The sequence below is a fragment of the Balearica regulorum genome, chromosome 2 (genome assembly GCF_011004875.1).
Source record: "Balearica regulorum gibbericeps isolate bBalReg1 chromosome 2, bBalReg1.pri, whole genome shotgun sequence".
Lineage (NCBI taxonomy): Eukaryota > Metazoa > Chordata > Aves > Gruiformes > Gruidae > Balearica > Balearica regulorum.
In genome coordinates this window covers 57,948,612-57,963,514 of record NC_046185.1, presented here as the reverse complement: position 1 = coordinate 57,963,514, position 14,903 = coordinate 57,948,612, and the positions used below count along the sequence as shown (strand labels likewise).

General features: G+C 41.6%; 2 protein-coding genes across 9 annotated transcripts in view; one reads left to right on the top strand and one right to left on the bottom strand.

The window, feature by feature from the left end:
* MPPE1 (metallophosphoesterase 1) overlaps nucleotides 1–3,467 on the top strand; it is a 34,191-nt gene extending 30,724 nt beyond the window's left edge. For 3 of the 4 annotated variants that reach the window (XM_075744491.1, XM_075744493.1, XM_075744492.1), the window contains exon 10: nucleotides 1,328–3,467. In XM_075744491.1, coding sequence (XP_075600606.1) covers nucleotides 1,328–1,507 — 180 coding nt within the window. In that variant the 3' untranslated portion in view covers nucleotides 1,508–3,467. Of the gene's footprint in view, nucleotides 1–1,045 lie in introns of all 4 variants that reach the window. The other variant, XM_075744494.1, reaches the window with a different exon arrangement.
* Nucleotides 3,468–4,804: 1,337 nt separating this feature from the next.
* The window catches only part of GNAL (G protein subunit alpha L), a 211,814-nt gene continuing 201,715 nt past the window's right edge, over nucleotides 4,805–14,903 (bottom strand). For all 5 annotated transcript variants that reach the window (XM_075744484.1, XM_075744485.1, XM_075744486.1 and 2 more), the window contains 6 exons: nucleotides 14,761–14,834; nucleotides 13,824–13,882; nucleotides 13,457–13,577; nucleotides 12,063–12,193; nucleotides 10,206–10,273; nucleotides 4,805–5,106 (listed from right to left, as the gene is read on the bottom strand). In XM_075744484.1, coding sequence (XP_075600599.1) covers nucleotides 4,960–5,106; nucleotides 10,206–10,273; nucleotides 12,063–12,193; nucleotides 13,457–13,577; nucleotides 13,824–13,882; nucleotides 14,761–14,834 — 600 coding nt within the window. In that variant the 3' untranslated portion in view covers nucleotides 4,805–4,959. The remainder of the gene's footprint in view (nucleotides 5,107–10,205; nucleotides 10,274–12,062; nucleotides 12,194–13,456; nucleotides 13,578–13,823; nucleotides 13,883–14,760; nucleotides 14,835–14,903) is intronic.

Genomic DNA, 14,903 nt, shown 5'->3' with positions numbered 1-14,903 from the left:
AAAAATAAAAAAATTGCCTACCCACCCGGCCCACTCAGTACACTGCATCCACTTTATAAAGTCCATCTGTGGGAGCCACATGTTCTATGTGGTACAAAGCAATGCTCCTAAAGATCTAATTAGTGTCTGGGTACAAGCATCGAACATTTTCTTATAAAGAGGGTGCATTGTAAACTATTGACTTGTAAAAATAATCAGTATTGTGCACTGAACAGTAGAAAGACTAGTTTGACTTGGTTGATTTACCAACTACGAAAACAAGACCGTATCCACCTCAAACTCTTTTGCACGGTGATCGTGGTTTTCAGACTTGTGCATTAACCGCTTCACACAGCGAAAACATTTGTCATGTGCCAATAATAGTCCGCCTCCTCGGTTCCAATTCACATTTTATACAGTGTGTTGGCTATGCTCTCACAGGCAGTTCCAGTGCTTGGTTATATCTTTAGAGGTAAATCAATTAGTTCCCCAGTTCAAAAATAAAACAACTCCTAGAAACTTGGAGTAAGAAGCAAAACCTACAATCTGTTCACGGAGTAGTCTGTGACTTGGGAGGGGGAGAGGAGGGGAATCCCTCATGTATTTCTACTGCTGTTGAGTTTAGGCTGCTTTAATACACGGATAATCCCAAACTTTTAAATTCATTTTATGCAAGTGTTAATATTTCCTGTTGAAAGTAGTTCTGTTTATTCCTTATTCCTGAGAGTAGCTGCCTTCAAACTACACGCGCTCTTTGCACACGCCAGACAGTGCATCTTCACTGCAAAACAAGAGGTTGGCTAAGTAAAGTTGCATCATCTTCACTACTGTTTTAACTCGGCCTCGGTCCGTTGTAATCTTTAATTTGAACTGCAAAGTCAAGCCAAAACCCAATGAAGTTCTTTGTTGTTCGGAATTTGGATTAGCCAACGTGTTTTTTGCAGCATGTACTGGGTAGGAAGAGGGTTTGCGGGGAGGAAGGGGCGCATTAAAGAAACCTAACTTCAGCCTGGGAAGGCTCCTTCCAGGTGGATTTACAGCATCTGAAGTTGGGCTTCTCTCAAAGGCAGATCAGATGAGGAGCCCAGCTCTCTATTTATGCTAGATGGAATACAAGGAAGGTTGGCCTCTGGGCTAATGTTGGCCTGGTGAATGTTCCAGTTATTGCCCAGCACCGCAAGGTACGGACTCTTCAGCCCCCTGGAGAAGGCACTGGTACTAGGAAACTGGCCCCAACCCTTGCCACCCAACACAGAATTTAGAAATCGGAGATCTGACAGCCATGATGTTTACTCCTGATTCAGAACCCACTGCAACAGCGAAGTGACAGTCTTCATTTCTTTTCCAGGGCAGCATAACACCAACTGACTTCTCCCTCCACAAATGCTTCCTTCCGTATGAGAGCAGAGTCTTTGCTATATACTGTGCAGCAGGTGCTCTGCTCGTAATCCTGATACTAGCTCATTTTCAGCTTCTCACTCCATTTTATTTTGCTCAGCGTTTAATCAGTAAGCATAAAGCAGTATGAAGAGCCAGACATCTGCATTCAGTCACTGAAATACCAAAGCTGAGAACAGTCAAACATCAGACTATATTCATGCCAGCAAATGACCTAATTTGATTGCTAGTCTGAAGGCAGGTTGCATTTACACATACCATAGAAGTCCTATACAGCTGATATGACTACTACAGGATAAATAATTAACTGAAATGAACGTTTCATGCTGTACAAAAATACTGTATTCTACAATCAAATGAGTCCTTTTCCTGCTATAATTTTTGTATCAAATATGTATATTAAAAGTGTAACTGTACATTATGTAAATCCTATAGCCTCATCACTTCTCTGCACTAGTGTCTTACCCTGGTGGAGGCTCAGTCCTGCAAACTGGAAAGGTTTCTCTGTTTTATTGCTGCATGGCCCTTCTAATGTCATACTTCTTTTTGTTAGGGTCAGGCAGAAACTAGATTCATCAGCACTGAGAGATGTGGGTTTCCGTAACCTTTTTAGGAGGTTGTATGTGAGGGACTGTGGTTCGGGAGAAGGAATCTTCCAGTTCCTGACACGTTAAATTGTTAGCTGACTACAATTGGCAGTTATCGTCTACCAGACAACAATGGGAAGAAGCTTGTGGATCCAGTTTGCTGATACACACTTGAAACCTGCTTAAAAAAAAAAATTAGGGTGACACCTCAAGCTGCTGTTTTTAAAAAGATGTGCTATGATGAGCTTAAAAAAAGAGGGCCCTATTGCATCCCAGAGATCTGTGTGGTGAGGGGCCCTCCAGTTGCCGATCTTCTGCAAGAAGGAAGGTCAAATACAGCTGCAGTAACATTATCCTATGCCTTGGCCCTCCGTCTACGGACAGATAGGGATAGGAATGCGCGTCAGGGCTGCCAAGTTCTGGTAACTTTATGGTAGAGTCACATTTTGAATGGCACTGTCCCCTCCATGGGGAGGTAGAGGCCGCAAGCCATGCTGCAGAGCTGGGTCACGGTCATGTCCCCCGCCCCGCCCAGCCTGGATGGCAGCATGGGGAAGGTAAAATCTGAGCTCAGCATCTTCGCACGCTGTGTAGGAGGGAAGGTGTGACAAACCTACTGCTGCTCCCCACCCGCCCCGAAAAAAACCAGAGGGACTATTTCACACCAGGACCAGTTTTCCTGCTGATGTTCATGCAGAGGCTGGGAGCTCTAACCTGAACTGCTGGGCTGGGGCTGTTGTAAAGAAAAGACTAACTTTTGTCAGTCGTGCTATTACTTTCTTTGGCATAGGGAGTGAGAGAATCTTTGCGTTTGGGAATTTTATTTATTATTGGCTTATTCCAGCCAGCCTTTCACTTTTTGGGAAGTATCTGATGACTAAATTGAACATGCAGATAGCAAGGTATACATGTTTCTGGGAAGAGGAAGTTGTCATAGTATAGTATCTAAACTGAGATTGTTTATCATCAAATAGAAACAAGTTGTCATCTGTCGTCTGAATTTAAAAAAATGATTGGGATTTATAACTACTAACGATGCTTATAGTAAAAAGTTAATCGAACCTGCTGATTTATATGCCCATGTGGGGAATGTGTTAGCTCTGAATCTCTCCCTAAATTTAAAAGGAAGTGAGGGGGAATGGTCCAAAGTGTGGTAAAACACTCTATAAAGTAATGTAGTCTAACACTTCTCTAGGTTTCTGTTATTGCAACTGTAATTTTAGACATTTGTACAGGTTATCTTGGACACAGGAAAAGTATATAGTCACAGACATAAAACACCTATGTATAAAATATAAAGCAGTGTTATAGTTACTAAAAAGGACATGCCTTATTGCTACAGCAATTCTTGCTTTTTATATATTGTACTGTACCACAACTTGTTTTGAGAATGTCATTTGCATAAATTATTCAAGTTTGAGAAATATTCACACATTTTGATTCTACAATATTTAAAATAAAACAATTTTCTAATGTGTCTCTTTATTAAAAGAGAAATAAAAATGTCATCTTGTAATTCTCTTAGGCCAGACACAAGGGTTTATACACCTTTTTTTTTTCTTTTTTTTTTCTTCTTTCTCGCTATTTACTTGCACAATGAAAGCCGCTGTTGGTACAAAGATTGAAGAGCTCTATATAATGGTGCTTTACACATTCACAATCGGTCTGTGCAATTGTGAAGTTCTATGAATGACCAAAGAATTACCAAACATATTTTCTAAATATAAAGGAAAAAAAAAAAAAATCCTTGGTTCCCATTAAAACAACACCAGGTTGCAATTTGGACGCTTGAATGAATTCCAATGTTTTAAAGCTGAGACTTCAAAAGAGAAAGGCATGTTTGCTGCAACATCCGGTGACTGTAATACCTTACTTGGAAAGGTAAGTGGTTAATTTGCATAATTTATAATTTTTATACTAAAGAGCATTTTTATATAAACCAGAAAAAAACCCCTAAACTCTACAGATAAAGTTCTTACCTCCAGTCACTGCTGCAGGTAAGGTTGACATCAAGCTGTACAGCGCAATCAAAAACATACTTACATCTTAGCTCATTTTACAGGTACAGCCATAATCAAGGCACAAAGATCTTCTACAAGTATTTTTCTTCAATAAAGTTGTACAAAATAATATTACATTTTACAGTCTGTACAATATAATAAACCAGCAGTAAAACAAAAAATATATATAGGGAGAGGACTGTTGTCCAAGAATGATCTGAACTAAAAGGATCATTTGTGGACAGCACAAATAACGTAAGTGAGGGTGGTCAATTTTCTGCCTAGATGCAACAGGCTGAAAAGTAGCTGTAATTCAAATGCCTGAGGTGTGCAGAGACACTTGGCTCCAGAACCCCAGCAAAATTGCTTTGTCTTCACTATTCCTCTCATAATCTACTCTACTTCCTGTGCCAGTAACGGCTTAAAAGAGGAGGTCACTGTATCAGTTGACCTGCAACTCAGAAATGCTAAAAACTGTGACAGAGTAATAAATATTGTGGTGCTGCTACATTGTGTGTCTACTTCCTCAACAGTATTTAATAACCTGATACAAAGTGCATTAATCTTTTTTTTTTTCACCCATCAAGTACTCTTCAATGTCATGTTAAAAAGGAAACCCACACAGAGGGATAGCTATGACTTCAGTGTCATCCAGCTGACATACCAGTTTGAACTGACGTTAACCTGCTGGAAAAAATTTAGCAGGTCACGTTCAGTTGGAAAAACAAAACCTAAGGGAACAGAGGTAGCCGAAGGGCTTAGTGGAATGACGAAGAAGTGGCATGTCAAAATAAAGCACAAAAATAGTCCCAAAAAGCATGAAGGAAAACCAAACCAAACTTGCTTCAAATCAGCTTTAAGGTTAAATAATTAAAGTAAACAAAGTGAAGAGACTGACATTTCTATAGTATATTCTTCCACCCTGTGTGGGGTAGTATCAAGAGAAAGAGTAAGGAGCAAAGAATTTAAAACCACAGGTTCCACGGTGATCCCCCTCACAAGAGTTCGTACTGGCGGAGGTGCATCCTTTGAATGATGTCTCGACAGTCGTTGAACACTCTGCGGATATTTTCTGTGTCCACTGCACACGTAAAGTGTGGGTAGCAATAATGCCTGCCGTCTCCGCTCGCCGTACTTATCCTCTGTGGGAAAAGAGGGGGGGAAAAAAAGGGTCAGGTGCCGTGCCACGGGAAGTTTCACATCTCGGTGGTCTATAAACATGGAGCACCAAGAAACCTGGGAAATTCTCTATATAGATCATTGAAATAAATAAGTAAAAAGAAGGAAGGTCTGTGGTCTAGTCCAACGTGAACCACTAAATTGAAACAAAGATGAAAAATAGTTATGGATAACACTATGGGGTCAGTATATGAGTACGTTGTAAGAGCCGTTGCTGCTATTGTCATTTGCATGAGCTGTTATTGTTTGCAGATCTCTGTGCAGCTAATCGGTGCGGCATGCAGCACTGCAGTCTGCCATGCATCTGTCCCAGGATTTTGTTTTCTCTTCTTTTTTAGTGCCATCATGTGGCAAATTTTTGAACTCTTGTTTTAAATCAGCAACACAAAACTGAAAACCTCCCAGTCGTGAAGCCAGTGGTGGCAGAGAACAGCATCCCACTGCTGCTGCTTCTCGCAGCCCCTCAAGTTACCTTTACTCAGAGCACTATTAAGCCAGCTGAAGACTTGATATCATTACTGAGACCAGAACACTGGAATTGTCACCAGTGGCCAAGGTCCCACAGAGTAATAAAACATGCACAAATCCAGTAAACCTTAGACAATGCAGAATTAAATTTTAACAAGGCTATTGCACAATTTTTTAGGTTGCTAACTTAAGCTCCAGCATCACTTCACCTGTGGTTATCTTGCTAAAATTCCCCAGGATCTTAAAAAAATATTTTAAAAAAAATTCTTAATTTTTTCTGTATTACTGTTGGACTGATAAATACAAATCCATTCTAGATCATTATCTTGAAAAATATATATGGAATGTCATGAAAGCAGAAGATGTCATGAAAGCAGAAGATTCTATGATTCTATGGTCAGTTCTTGGGCTAATTATTTTTATAAATCTTTACCAAATTTTATTACAAATTATACTGGCTGAACAACAAAAGACAATGTTTTCTCTCTCTCTCTGGCTACACTATATATTTTTAATACAGTGATTTATTTTACATGGAGGATTCACCTTTTAAATACCTGCAGCTACAGATATACAAAACTACAGACATTTAGAAACCATGATTTACATAATTAGATCAACAAATTGCAGATTTTTGCAGGTACTTTAGGTAACATTAGATATTCAAGTCTAATTAAACAAGGGGTGTTCCATATGTATACTAAAAATTACTTTTTTGTTAGTAAGCTACACTCACTTGAACAATAGTTCAAGGCTTACCCTCACAAAAAATAGTAATTCAATAACGTATTCAATTGATGGGTAAGTTGTTCAGACCATAGCTGAAGCATGAAGTACAATAATGAAACAAGAAAAAAAAAAGTTTTACGAAGTACCACAATGGTGGCAAAATGCTGAACCTCAATTAAAATGTAGATTGTATTTGTCTACCTGCAAAATCTTCCAGAAGGATTTGGGGAGATCTTTGTTTTGCAAAATCTGGGGGAATCAGACCCTTAGGAACCCAAGGACTGAAAGGACAGTGGTGTGCACGGACATTCAACGTGGTACTAATTTTAAACCAGCAAAAAATGCAATAGCCTTTCCATTTTTGATACAATAGCTGCTTTACATTTCCCCCCCTGCCCCCGCAGATCTGTTGTTCTATGACAGTGGTATAATGCTGCCAACTCAGATGCAGCAAGGAGAGACCAGTTACTAAACATTTTATTTTTAATTGGACCTAAAAAAAAAAAATAGTGTTCCTCAGAAGATAGTCCGGTCTGCCTTCTAACTACTGTGGCACTTGCTCATTCTTACCTCACAGGCCTCAGAAGAGTTCAGCTGTGGCCTGTTGCAGGGCTCCGTGGCTCTTTTGCTCTGCACCGAGACCTACGTCCATATGTGCAGCCTGCAGCTGCTATTGCCACCTTGCCCTCATTCCTTCCAGTGCACTTCCTTCGCGCAGCATGAGCTCAGTACACTGTAACAAGCGCATTAATGTCTCCATATGCTCTGCACACAGCAGTTACGTACTGTGAGGATGCGAGAGGGGGCTCAGGCTCCCACTCTGATGTGCTCTTTCCAGGACCAAATGTTACATGCTGTCAGCGAGGGACAACGTTCAAACACTTTCAGGGCCCCACAGATGCTGGCAGTAGGGAGCACACCGTCCTACTGACCCAGTGTGCAATCTTTTGCTTGTGTTTTGGTAAAATGAGTGTTCTTCCACTAGGTGTTTGCTTATGTTTGCCATGCACTGATTCTGCTAATGTCTATGGTAGTAAGCTGCCCACAATGTTCTGGTGACACCTGGTTACATATAAGGCTTGTCAAAGGATGTATTTTCAAAATGTTAGTTGTGTTTTGGTGTTTTTTTTTTTTTTTTCCTTTGTCTCCTGACAGCTCTGTAGTTCTCTCATTTTCGGATAAATGCAGTATTTTCATGCCTACTCAAAACTCATTTTGACTAGTAGTGTGTTACTTAGCACCAGTTCAGAGGGGAAAAATAATATCCCCTGGGAGAGCAGTGAAAGAACATTTACTTTCCTGTAACACAAGCAGGAGTAATAATACTGGCGTCCCTATACTGTGGGGCTCAGGACGACAATTTTCAGCGAGGAGCCAAATGCACAACTCGAGGGAGCCCAGTCTGTGGGTTTGAACAGCAGCTCCTTCACCTCCCAGATTCAGATTTTAAAAAACCAGCACGAACCAGAGGGGCTGGTGCCTCTGTTTGAACCAGGGCTACCTATACACTGGGGATGTATTAAAACAAAACATCAGCAGATGGAGAGCCCTGTGTCCAAAACACCAAAATGGGGCTGGGGAGTAGCCTGAACAAGGAGCACACGAGCACGCTACCTCCATGAAGAGCTTGGGAGGAGAAAGGACGTGCCCGAGCTGAAGGAAGGAGAATTTCCTACAAGAAATGTCCTGCCAGCCCTCACCCACAGCTCCCCCCGTGAAAAACCAATGGTGCCGAGCAGCCAGGCCTGCCATCCAAGCCCTCAGACACCACAGGCATCGGGAGCTGATGTATTTTACCTTGCTAATACTCACATACTACTGTGTAGCAACAGTTGTTGGAAATGTGTTTGTATAGTTAACCTCCTTCTAACATTCTTCGAATTACATGCTTTGAATTTGCCACTACCAGTGCCTACAGCCAGGAAGAGTTTTAAGGGGTGCAGCGCCACAGTGGTGATGTTCACGCATAGCCACGCCTTATGCAGACCCGCTACCATGATACAAATTGTAATAAAGCTTATAAATGAATAAAACCAGATTTCTCTGACTTGTGTCTGAAAACACAGAGGGACAAGGAAAAGGTCCTAAATGAAAAGACTCGGAAAGAAATGTATAAAGCAGAGCCTAGAAGGCTGTAGGTAGAAAATACGCACCTTTTCTTCCTTGCACCTGGCTAAGGACGTCGGACCCCTGCCCAGTCTGTATGCCAAGCTTATCTCCCCTGTCCCCTCCTGTCCCCTTTGCCCCCCTGCCCCGAAGCCTCAGCCTTTCATGCCTGACCCTACGAAACTGGAAGCCACCGTTTCTGCTTGTCCTTCCCCCACCCCATCGTCCCTGCTGGGCCTGTGCGCGGCCTCCATTACTCAAGGCAGGTGCAGGCTGTTCAGAGCATTTATGGGAGTAGAAGCACCTCGCTCGCAAGGCTTTCTTTTCAAACAGCCCAAAAATTTCAAGTGACTGTTCAAATAACTACATCCCTCTGTTTCTTTACGTTGAAAAAAACATGGCCTATGCCCCCTCCCTTCCTTACTCGCTTTGTAGGTGGCCTCTTCTCTAACGCCAATGAGTCATGGCAGGTAAGGACCTTGTCCTTGATGCAGTGTTTTTTTCAAATAATGGAAATAATAGATAAAGGTGGGGAGTTTCACGCTAGTATTTCCAATTTGGTTGTCTTGGACCCTCCTTCCAAACTGGGCACCATCACCTGCTTCACAGCATTTCAGCATTAATGCAAGAGAGATTTGGCTTTAAGTGGGCTTTTTTTTTTTTTTCAGTAACTCTTATGTTAATACAGTGCACTCTGATGTTTTTCCTCATAAGCTGGAAGGTTAAGGTGGTGAATGGAAATCCCTAAAGTGTGAACACAGGTAATTGCTTCTTTCTTCCTTGTTGCATCAACAGCTGTAAATCCTAACAATACTTGTAAATGCATAATGACTTTAAAATTCTTAATTCTAATCATTAAATTTGTTCTCTTGAACACCACCATAGAGTTTCTACCAGAAGGGCAGGATGCAGAGAGCACTGAGCTTTGGTTCTGATCTCTGCTACTGCTTTGCACTGTTGGAACAACTCGGTATGAGGGAAGATTGGATTAAGCCCCTGTTTCTGATGGCAGTGCTGGGCTGGGATTGTGTGCCTGATAACTGCTTCTATCTGCGAAACGCGGACAACACCTCTTCAGCTCCAGCTTTGGAGGAAAACTTAATTACAAGAATAACTGTGACCAGGCAAGGAAACTTTCTTATGATTCCTCAGGAGGGCCATGATACCAGTCCTAGGGTGAGGCAAACCTCCTACCTGGCACAAAAGAAATCTATTTAAGGATAAAATCGCCTTTTTGTTCATTCTTGCTGGCTGACCACTGCCAAAGCCCTGGGAGGAATGCAAGATTAAAAAAGCCTGTTTGCTTAAACATGGACTGGACTGATACACAAAATGAACATTCAAGGCATCAGCCAGTAGCATCTTACAGATAGATAGACAACCACAGAAAACCTAGTAGTTAATTGGCAATGGAAAGAAACGGTGCCTGGCATCTAAGCCCTGCACAAAGAGCGAGGGTCGCCGCACCCACATCGAACCTGGAATCAAGCAGGAAGGCACACGACCTTTTTTCAGCTCATATTTTTTACTTGTTGTGTGATACTTTGCAGGGCGGGTGACATATATAAAATGGGCATAAAAATGTGCAAGCAATAGGGAAGGTTCTGCAAGATGGGCGGCTGAAGAGAATTAGGGAATTGCCAGTCGTTCTCCTCTTCTTCTAGCTTTCTGCAAAAACCCATCAGTTTTCCCTAAATAAGATATGCCATCTGCCAGTATTTCTTATGATAGAATCACACATAAGATCAAAATTACTCACTAAAAACTCATCCCGGATGAAGAACTTGGCTCTTGTGACTTTGGGGTCTTCTCCTGCATCTGGTGTTGCTGTTCAATTAAAAACAAATGACATCAGAAACATGAAAAGCAAACAAACATCTACTTTACATAATAAAGGTTTCACAAGGAGGAAGTAGTCCTTTGATACAGAAATTAAAATATTAAATACCCACAGGAGATTCCCGATAGGTAATTCTAAAATAGAAAGGTACTGTAAAATCTGAAGTAAACTTCTGTGCCTTTTAGGGACCTGAAAACTGCTGAAATTGTTGCAACAATGTCATTGCTCATATCATATCATGAAGAGGCTTACTCACACACACAGGTTTGTTCACATAGATATAAACCATGTGGGAGTTAGGGTTTAACTTTTATCAGAAAATATGACTAGAAAAAGCAGCTGAGCTGTTCAGTTTCTGCATCAGAACAGCATCTCTTGAATAAAGCTTCTGCAGGCAGGAATTTGGGTTTAAAAATGGTTTAGTCCAAGATTACACTTGAAAAAAATGATAGCATCAGAAGGTCTTTCTATATATATTATTTCTAGGCCTCGAGTCAGCAGAATACTTAAGATACACTGCCCATCAAGGGGCCTTAGATTAAATTCTTGTTGAGCAGGAGACTCATTGGTCAGTACTGTTTGTTGGCAGATGAAGTCATCTCTATCTAGGCCATGTAACAACTATATTTACTCTAAGTGTAAAAACCAATACAGTGAAGAGATAACCTATTAATTTCCCTTCAGTGTGATTTCTCCTCATCTAACAACACACCAAATCAGATGCTTCTGAACATAATATGGTAAAGGGTAGAACTTATCAGAATATGGAAACATATTTTTTACTCTTATTTATAGTGGTAGGGGTAAACATCGAGCAGCAGCACAATCAGCAGCGTCTTAGAGTTCAGTGCTGCTGTCCTTAAATAATGTCAGCTGAAATTAAAGAATAAATAAATAACAACAGGTTAAAAATAGAGAACTGCTTCACGTGTGAATATTCTGGGTAACTCTGGATATCCGCTGTGAAACCCCGCTGAGAAACACCAAAAGCTACTTCATTCTGACAGCTGGCTTACTATTAAAAAACGTTGAAAATTTACCCAAACTCTATATATGTGGTGTATGTTTGGGAGAGGGAAATGTGGGTGACAGTGACAGAAGATTTATTCTGACAGCTCTTAGCATTATTAAACTGGTGCCAGGTTAACTCAGATTTTAGGACAGTTTCTTTATCCTCTCGACTTGAAACTCAGCATCATGCTCCTGAAATTCCAGACCTAAATGAAAGCTGAAAATAGCTTATTACCCTCTCCACTTCTATAACCCAGGCTGTTGTTGATGGTTAGTGGAGAAGGAAAGCCCTTTCCTTCTCCTGGTCACTGCAAGCACTACGCCGGGGGCATCACTCGGGTAAGGCAGAGGCTAGCAGTCAGAAAGGACAAGTTTTACCGCTTTTGCTAGCCACAGACCTGAGATATTTGGAAGCCTTCTGCCTGGCATAAAACTGGCATAATATGAGAGTTTACTTATGTAATATGTTATTGCAGTGCAGGAATCACTGTACTTCTTGAAATGATAAGAAACCAAACCCATGCTAATCGCTCCACTGTCACAACTCTCTTTGTATTTATTGATATGGTTTTCCTCCACTAAAGTTCCTTTGCTGGTCTGCTGGGCTTCCCGTCAGTATTTGCAAAGGCTGAAGTTTACAGTGTTGGAGGATGTGGAATGGCCGCAAAATAAATCTAACGAATCCCTAACAGAGAGACACAGAGAGAGGAACTGTGGGCTGGGCTATGCCAGCAGGTCCAACCGCTGCATGGTGAAAAACCTTACCATCCTCAGGTACAGTATAATGCGCGTATTCAGGAAAGTAATCTTCGATTTTTGATTTCCCTGCCAAGACTTTTTCAGCCAGCATGTCCTGTTTATTCAAGAACAAAATGATAGAAATGGTCCGTAACCACCTGTCAAAAACCAAAACAAATGTTTGTGTTATCTCTCACATGTTAATCAAGGAAAACATATCACTTCAATAGAAAATTTTCTGGCTGTCCCTATGTGGACAGAGAGTGAAGTAGAGTGGAACATGCTTCAACAGGAAAAAAAAGATGACCTAAATTATTGTTTCGATTGGGCTGCACCTGTGCTGGTGGATATATTTATAGGATCTGTAAATACATTTATAAAAACCACAGCAGGCATTACTGAAGGGAGCAGTCTTCAAATATTGTTTTCTAAATTATCCTTTTGCTGTTGAGTTGGGAAAATGATGACATTTCCTAAAAGCACCATAGTCCAAACCCAGACATTACTGTCTACTTTGTTTGGTTCTGCTGAAGTGAAAGAAAAAGGCTGGAAAGCTGCCTTCCCTCAGACTGCTCTGCCTTAACTAACAGTTCATCCACACAGATATCCCGTGTTTTAGGGTGGCCTGTATGACACCTGATGAATTAAAAGAAAATAATATCTTTTCTTCCCCAATTAATACCTATCCATCACTGTGACGATGTACTTTTGGGACTTGCGCTTAACATTTTTCCTCATTCTACCTTCAATCACTTCTCAGTGCAGAGCATCCTCATATGTATGTGCTGAAAACGTTGCTACCTTATTTTGTGTGATGTTTTTACTTATTCTCCATCAGGAATCTATTCAGATTGCTATTTGGTTACATATTTACAATTTACATGCACTGTGGTGGAATGGCAATTTAACGGCAATTACAATTAGATTAGATCTGAAATATCATCCCACAAGGCAGAGAAACTGTGCTCTCAGAGACGGGTCTTACGAGAGCGGCTGCCCACGCGGGTACAGAGCGCAGCACCAGCCGGTGAATCGAATGCAATGCCAACAGCTAGCTGCTCCTGCCACTGTGTTTGAGGAGCAGACGAAATGTAATTTGGAGGATGCTCTCAGCCTCGGCCGAGCAGCACAGTGATGCCAGGAACGGGTCTCCCCTGCTTCCTTCACAGCAGCTGGCATGGGGAGCTTGCCTTTTCCAAGCTGTCCCCATGACCCGCATCGTTTTGGCAGCAGCGGCAAAACGCCATGGCTGCCGCTGGGGAGGGGTACGCGCTGTGGGGGCACTCTGTGACCTGGCCCCAGTTGGACAACTTCTGAATAAGCAATCTGAGCATATGGTAAGGGGAGTCCTGTTTTGTAAGGAGTCGAACCGTAGCTGAATTGGGGAGGGTGGGGGGGGGGGAAAGGAGGCATGTTTTTACCTATTATTCCAGATACTTTTGAAAAGGTCCAGAGATTCCCGTAGTCTGTTTGTGTTATTGTCTTCCCTTATTACCATGTTGTAGCTGCTGCAAGCCACAACGAAGATTATAGCCGTGACATCTGGGCAGAGCACACAAAAGAAAGAAAGGAGAGAGAAAAGAACATAACCATTATCCCAGCACACACTCCTTGGAGTAACACTGCCATTATGCCCCAAACTGCCAAAAATACCCAAAGGAAATATCTGTAACACTGGACATTAGTCACTGTATTAGGGACACTAGATTCATGTGTGAACACGAACACTAAGTTGCTCACACTTCAGAGAATAAGTTCAAAATAAAAATATGGAATATTTTTACTTACCATTAAAGCATTGGATCCATTTTCTCCTCTCATCTCTCTGGCCACCTACATCAAACATGCTGTTAAAAAGCCATAGGATGTTATATCACTTATGTGTACTAGGAAAGTCACACAAAGCATGCAGCACGAGGGTTCACTTTAAATTTCTGACAGCCCCAAGGACAGCAGAAGTAAAACACTGCCCAAAGGGGAGAGAGATCTGCTGATGCCGCACTGCATGCCAGAGAGCTGCACAGCTCCACCTGCCCTGCTCTGCCAGGAGAAGGCGACTGAGCCCATAAAATGAGAAATATACTCTTTTTCCAGGGCAAGTGTTGGCCTTTCTAGCCCACAGAAGCGCATGTGGCATTTAACGTTGGACGTACTGTACTAGAAGCAAGGACAAGTTTCGGCCTGTTTTGAAGGATGATGTGGAGAGTGCGTGTCTGTAAGGAGGAGGACACGGGGGCAGCTCTGCCCCATCAGTGCTGCCACCTTTCTGGGCAGCAGTGAGGGGAGGAAGCCCAATGGCAGGTATTTTACACATACACAGCATAAAACTCCTGCAGCCCTCTAGAAGGGAGACATTTAACTCTCCTCGTCCCACCATACAAAGTCTGACTCATGGCAAGATTCCCACTGACTTCTGTGAGATCTTATCCTCAAAAGTACTGTATGAGTTTACAGTGCTGTACCAATGAACCGGTTAGTAAAAACTGCCACAGACAACCCCACAATAGAGCATCACTAATACATATAACTAATATCAGCTCTTTTTACAAAGTATAAGGCAATTTTACTAAGACTTATGAAAGAGAGCTAAAAAACCAAACCAAACAAACCCCTCCCCCCAACTCCCACCCTAAACCTACTATAACAAGCCTACATGATCACAGACATCTGAATTAAGTTGTTAACAAGTAGTATGATATTCATAAATTATTACTAAGAGACTTACTGGAAATTTACTTTATCTACTTGAAATCTTGTTTCAAAAATCCCTGATGTCAACACTCTGCATCTTAATAGGTCCTGGAAATGAGAACACAGAAGCTCATTAGCAAGGTTTTTTCTCTAACCTCATTTTGTTTTTAAAAGCAT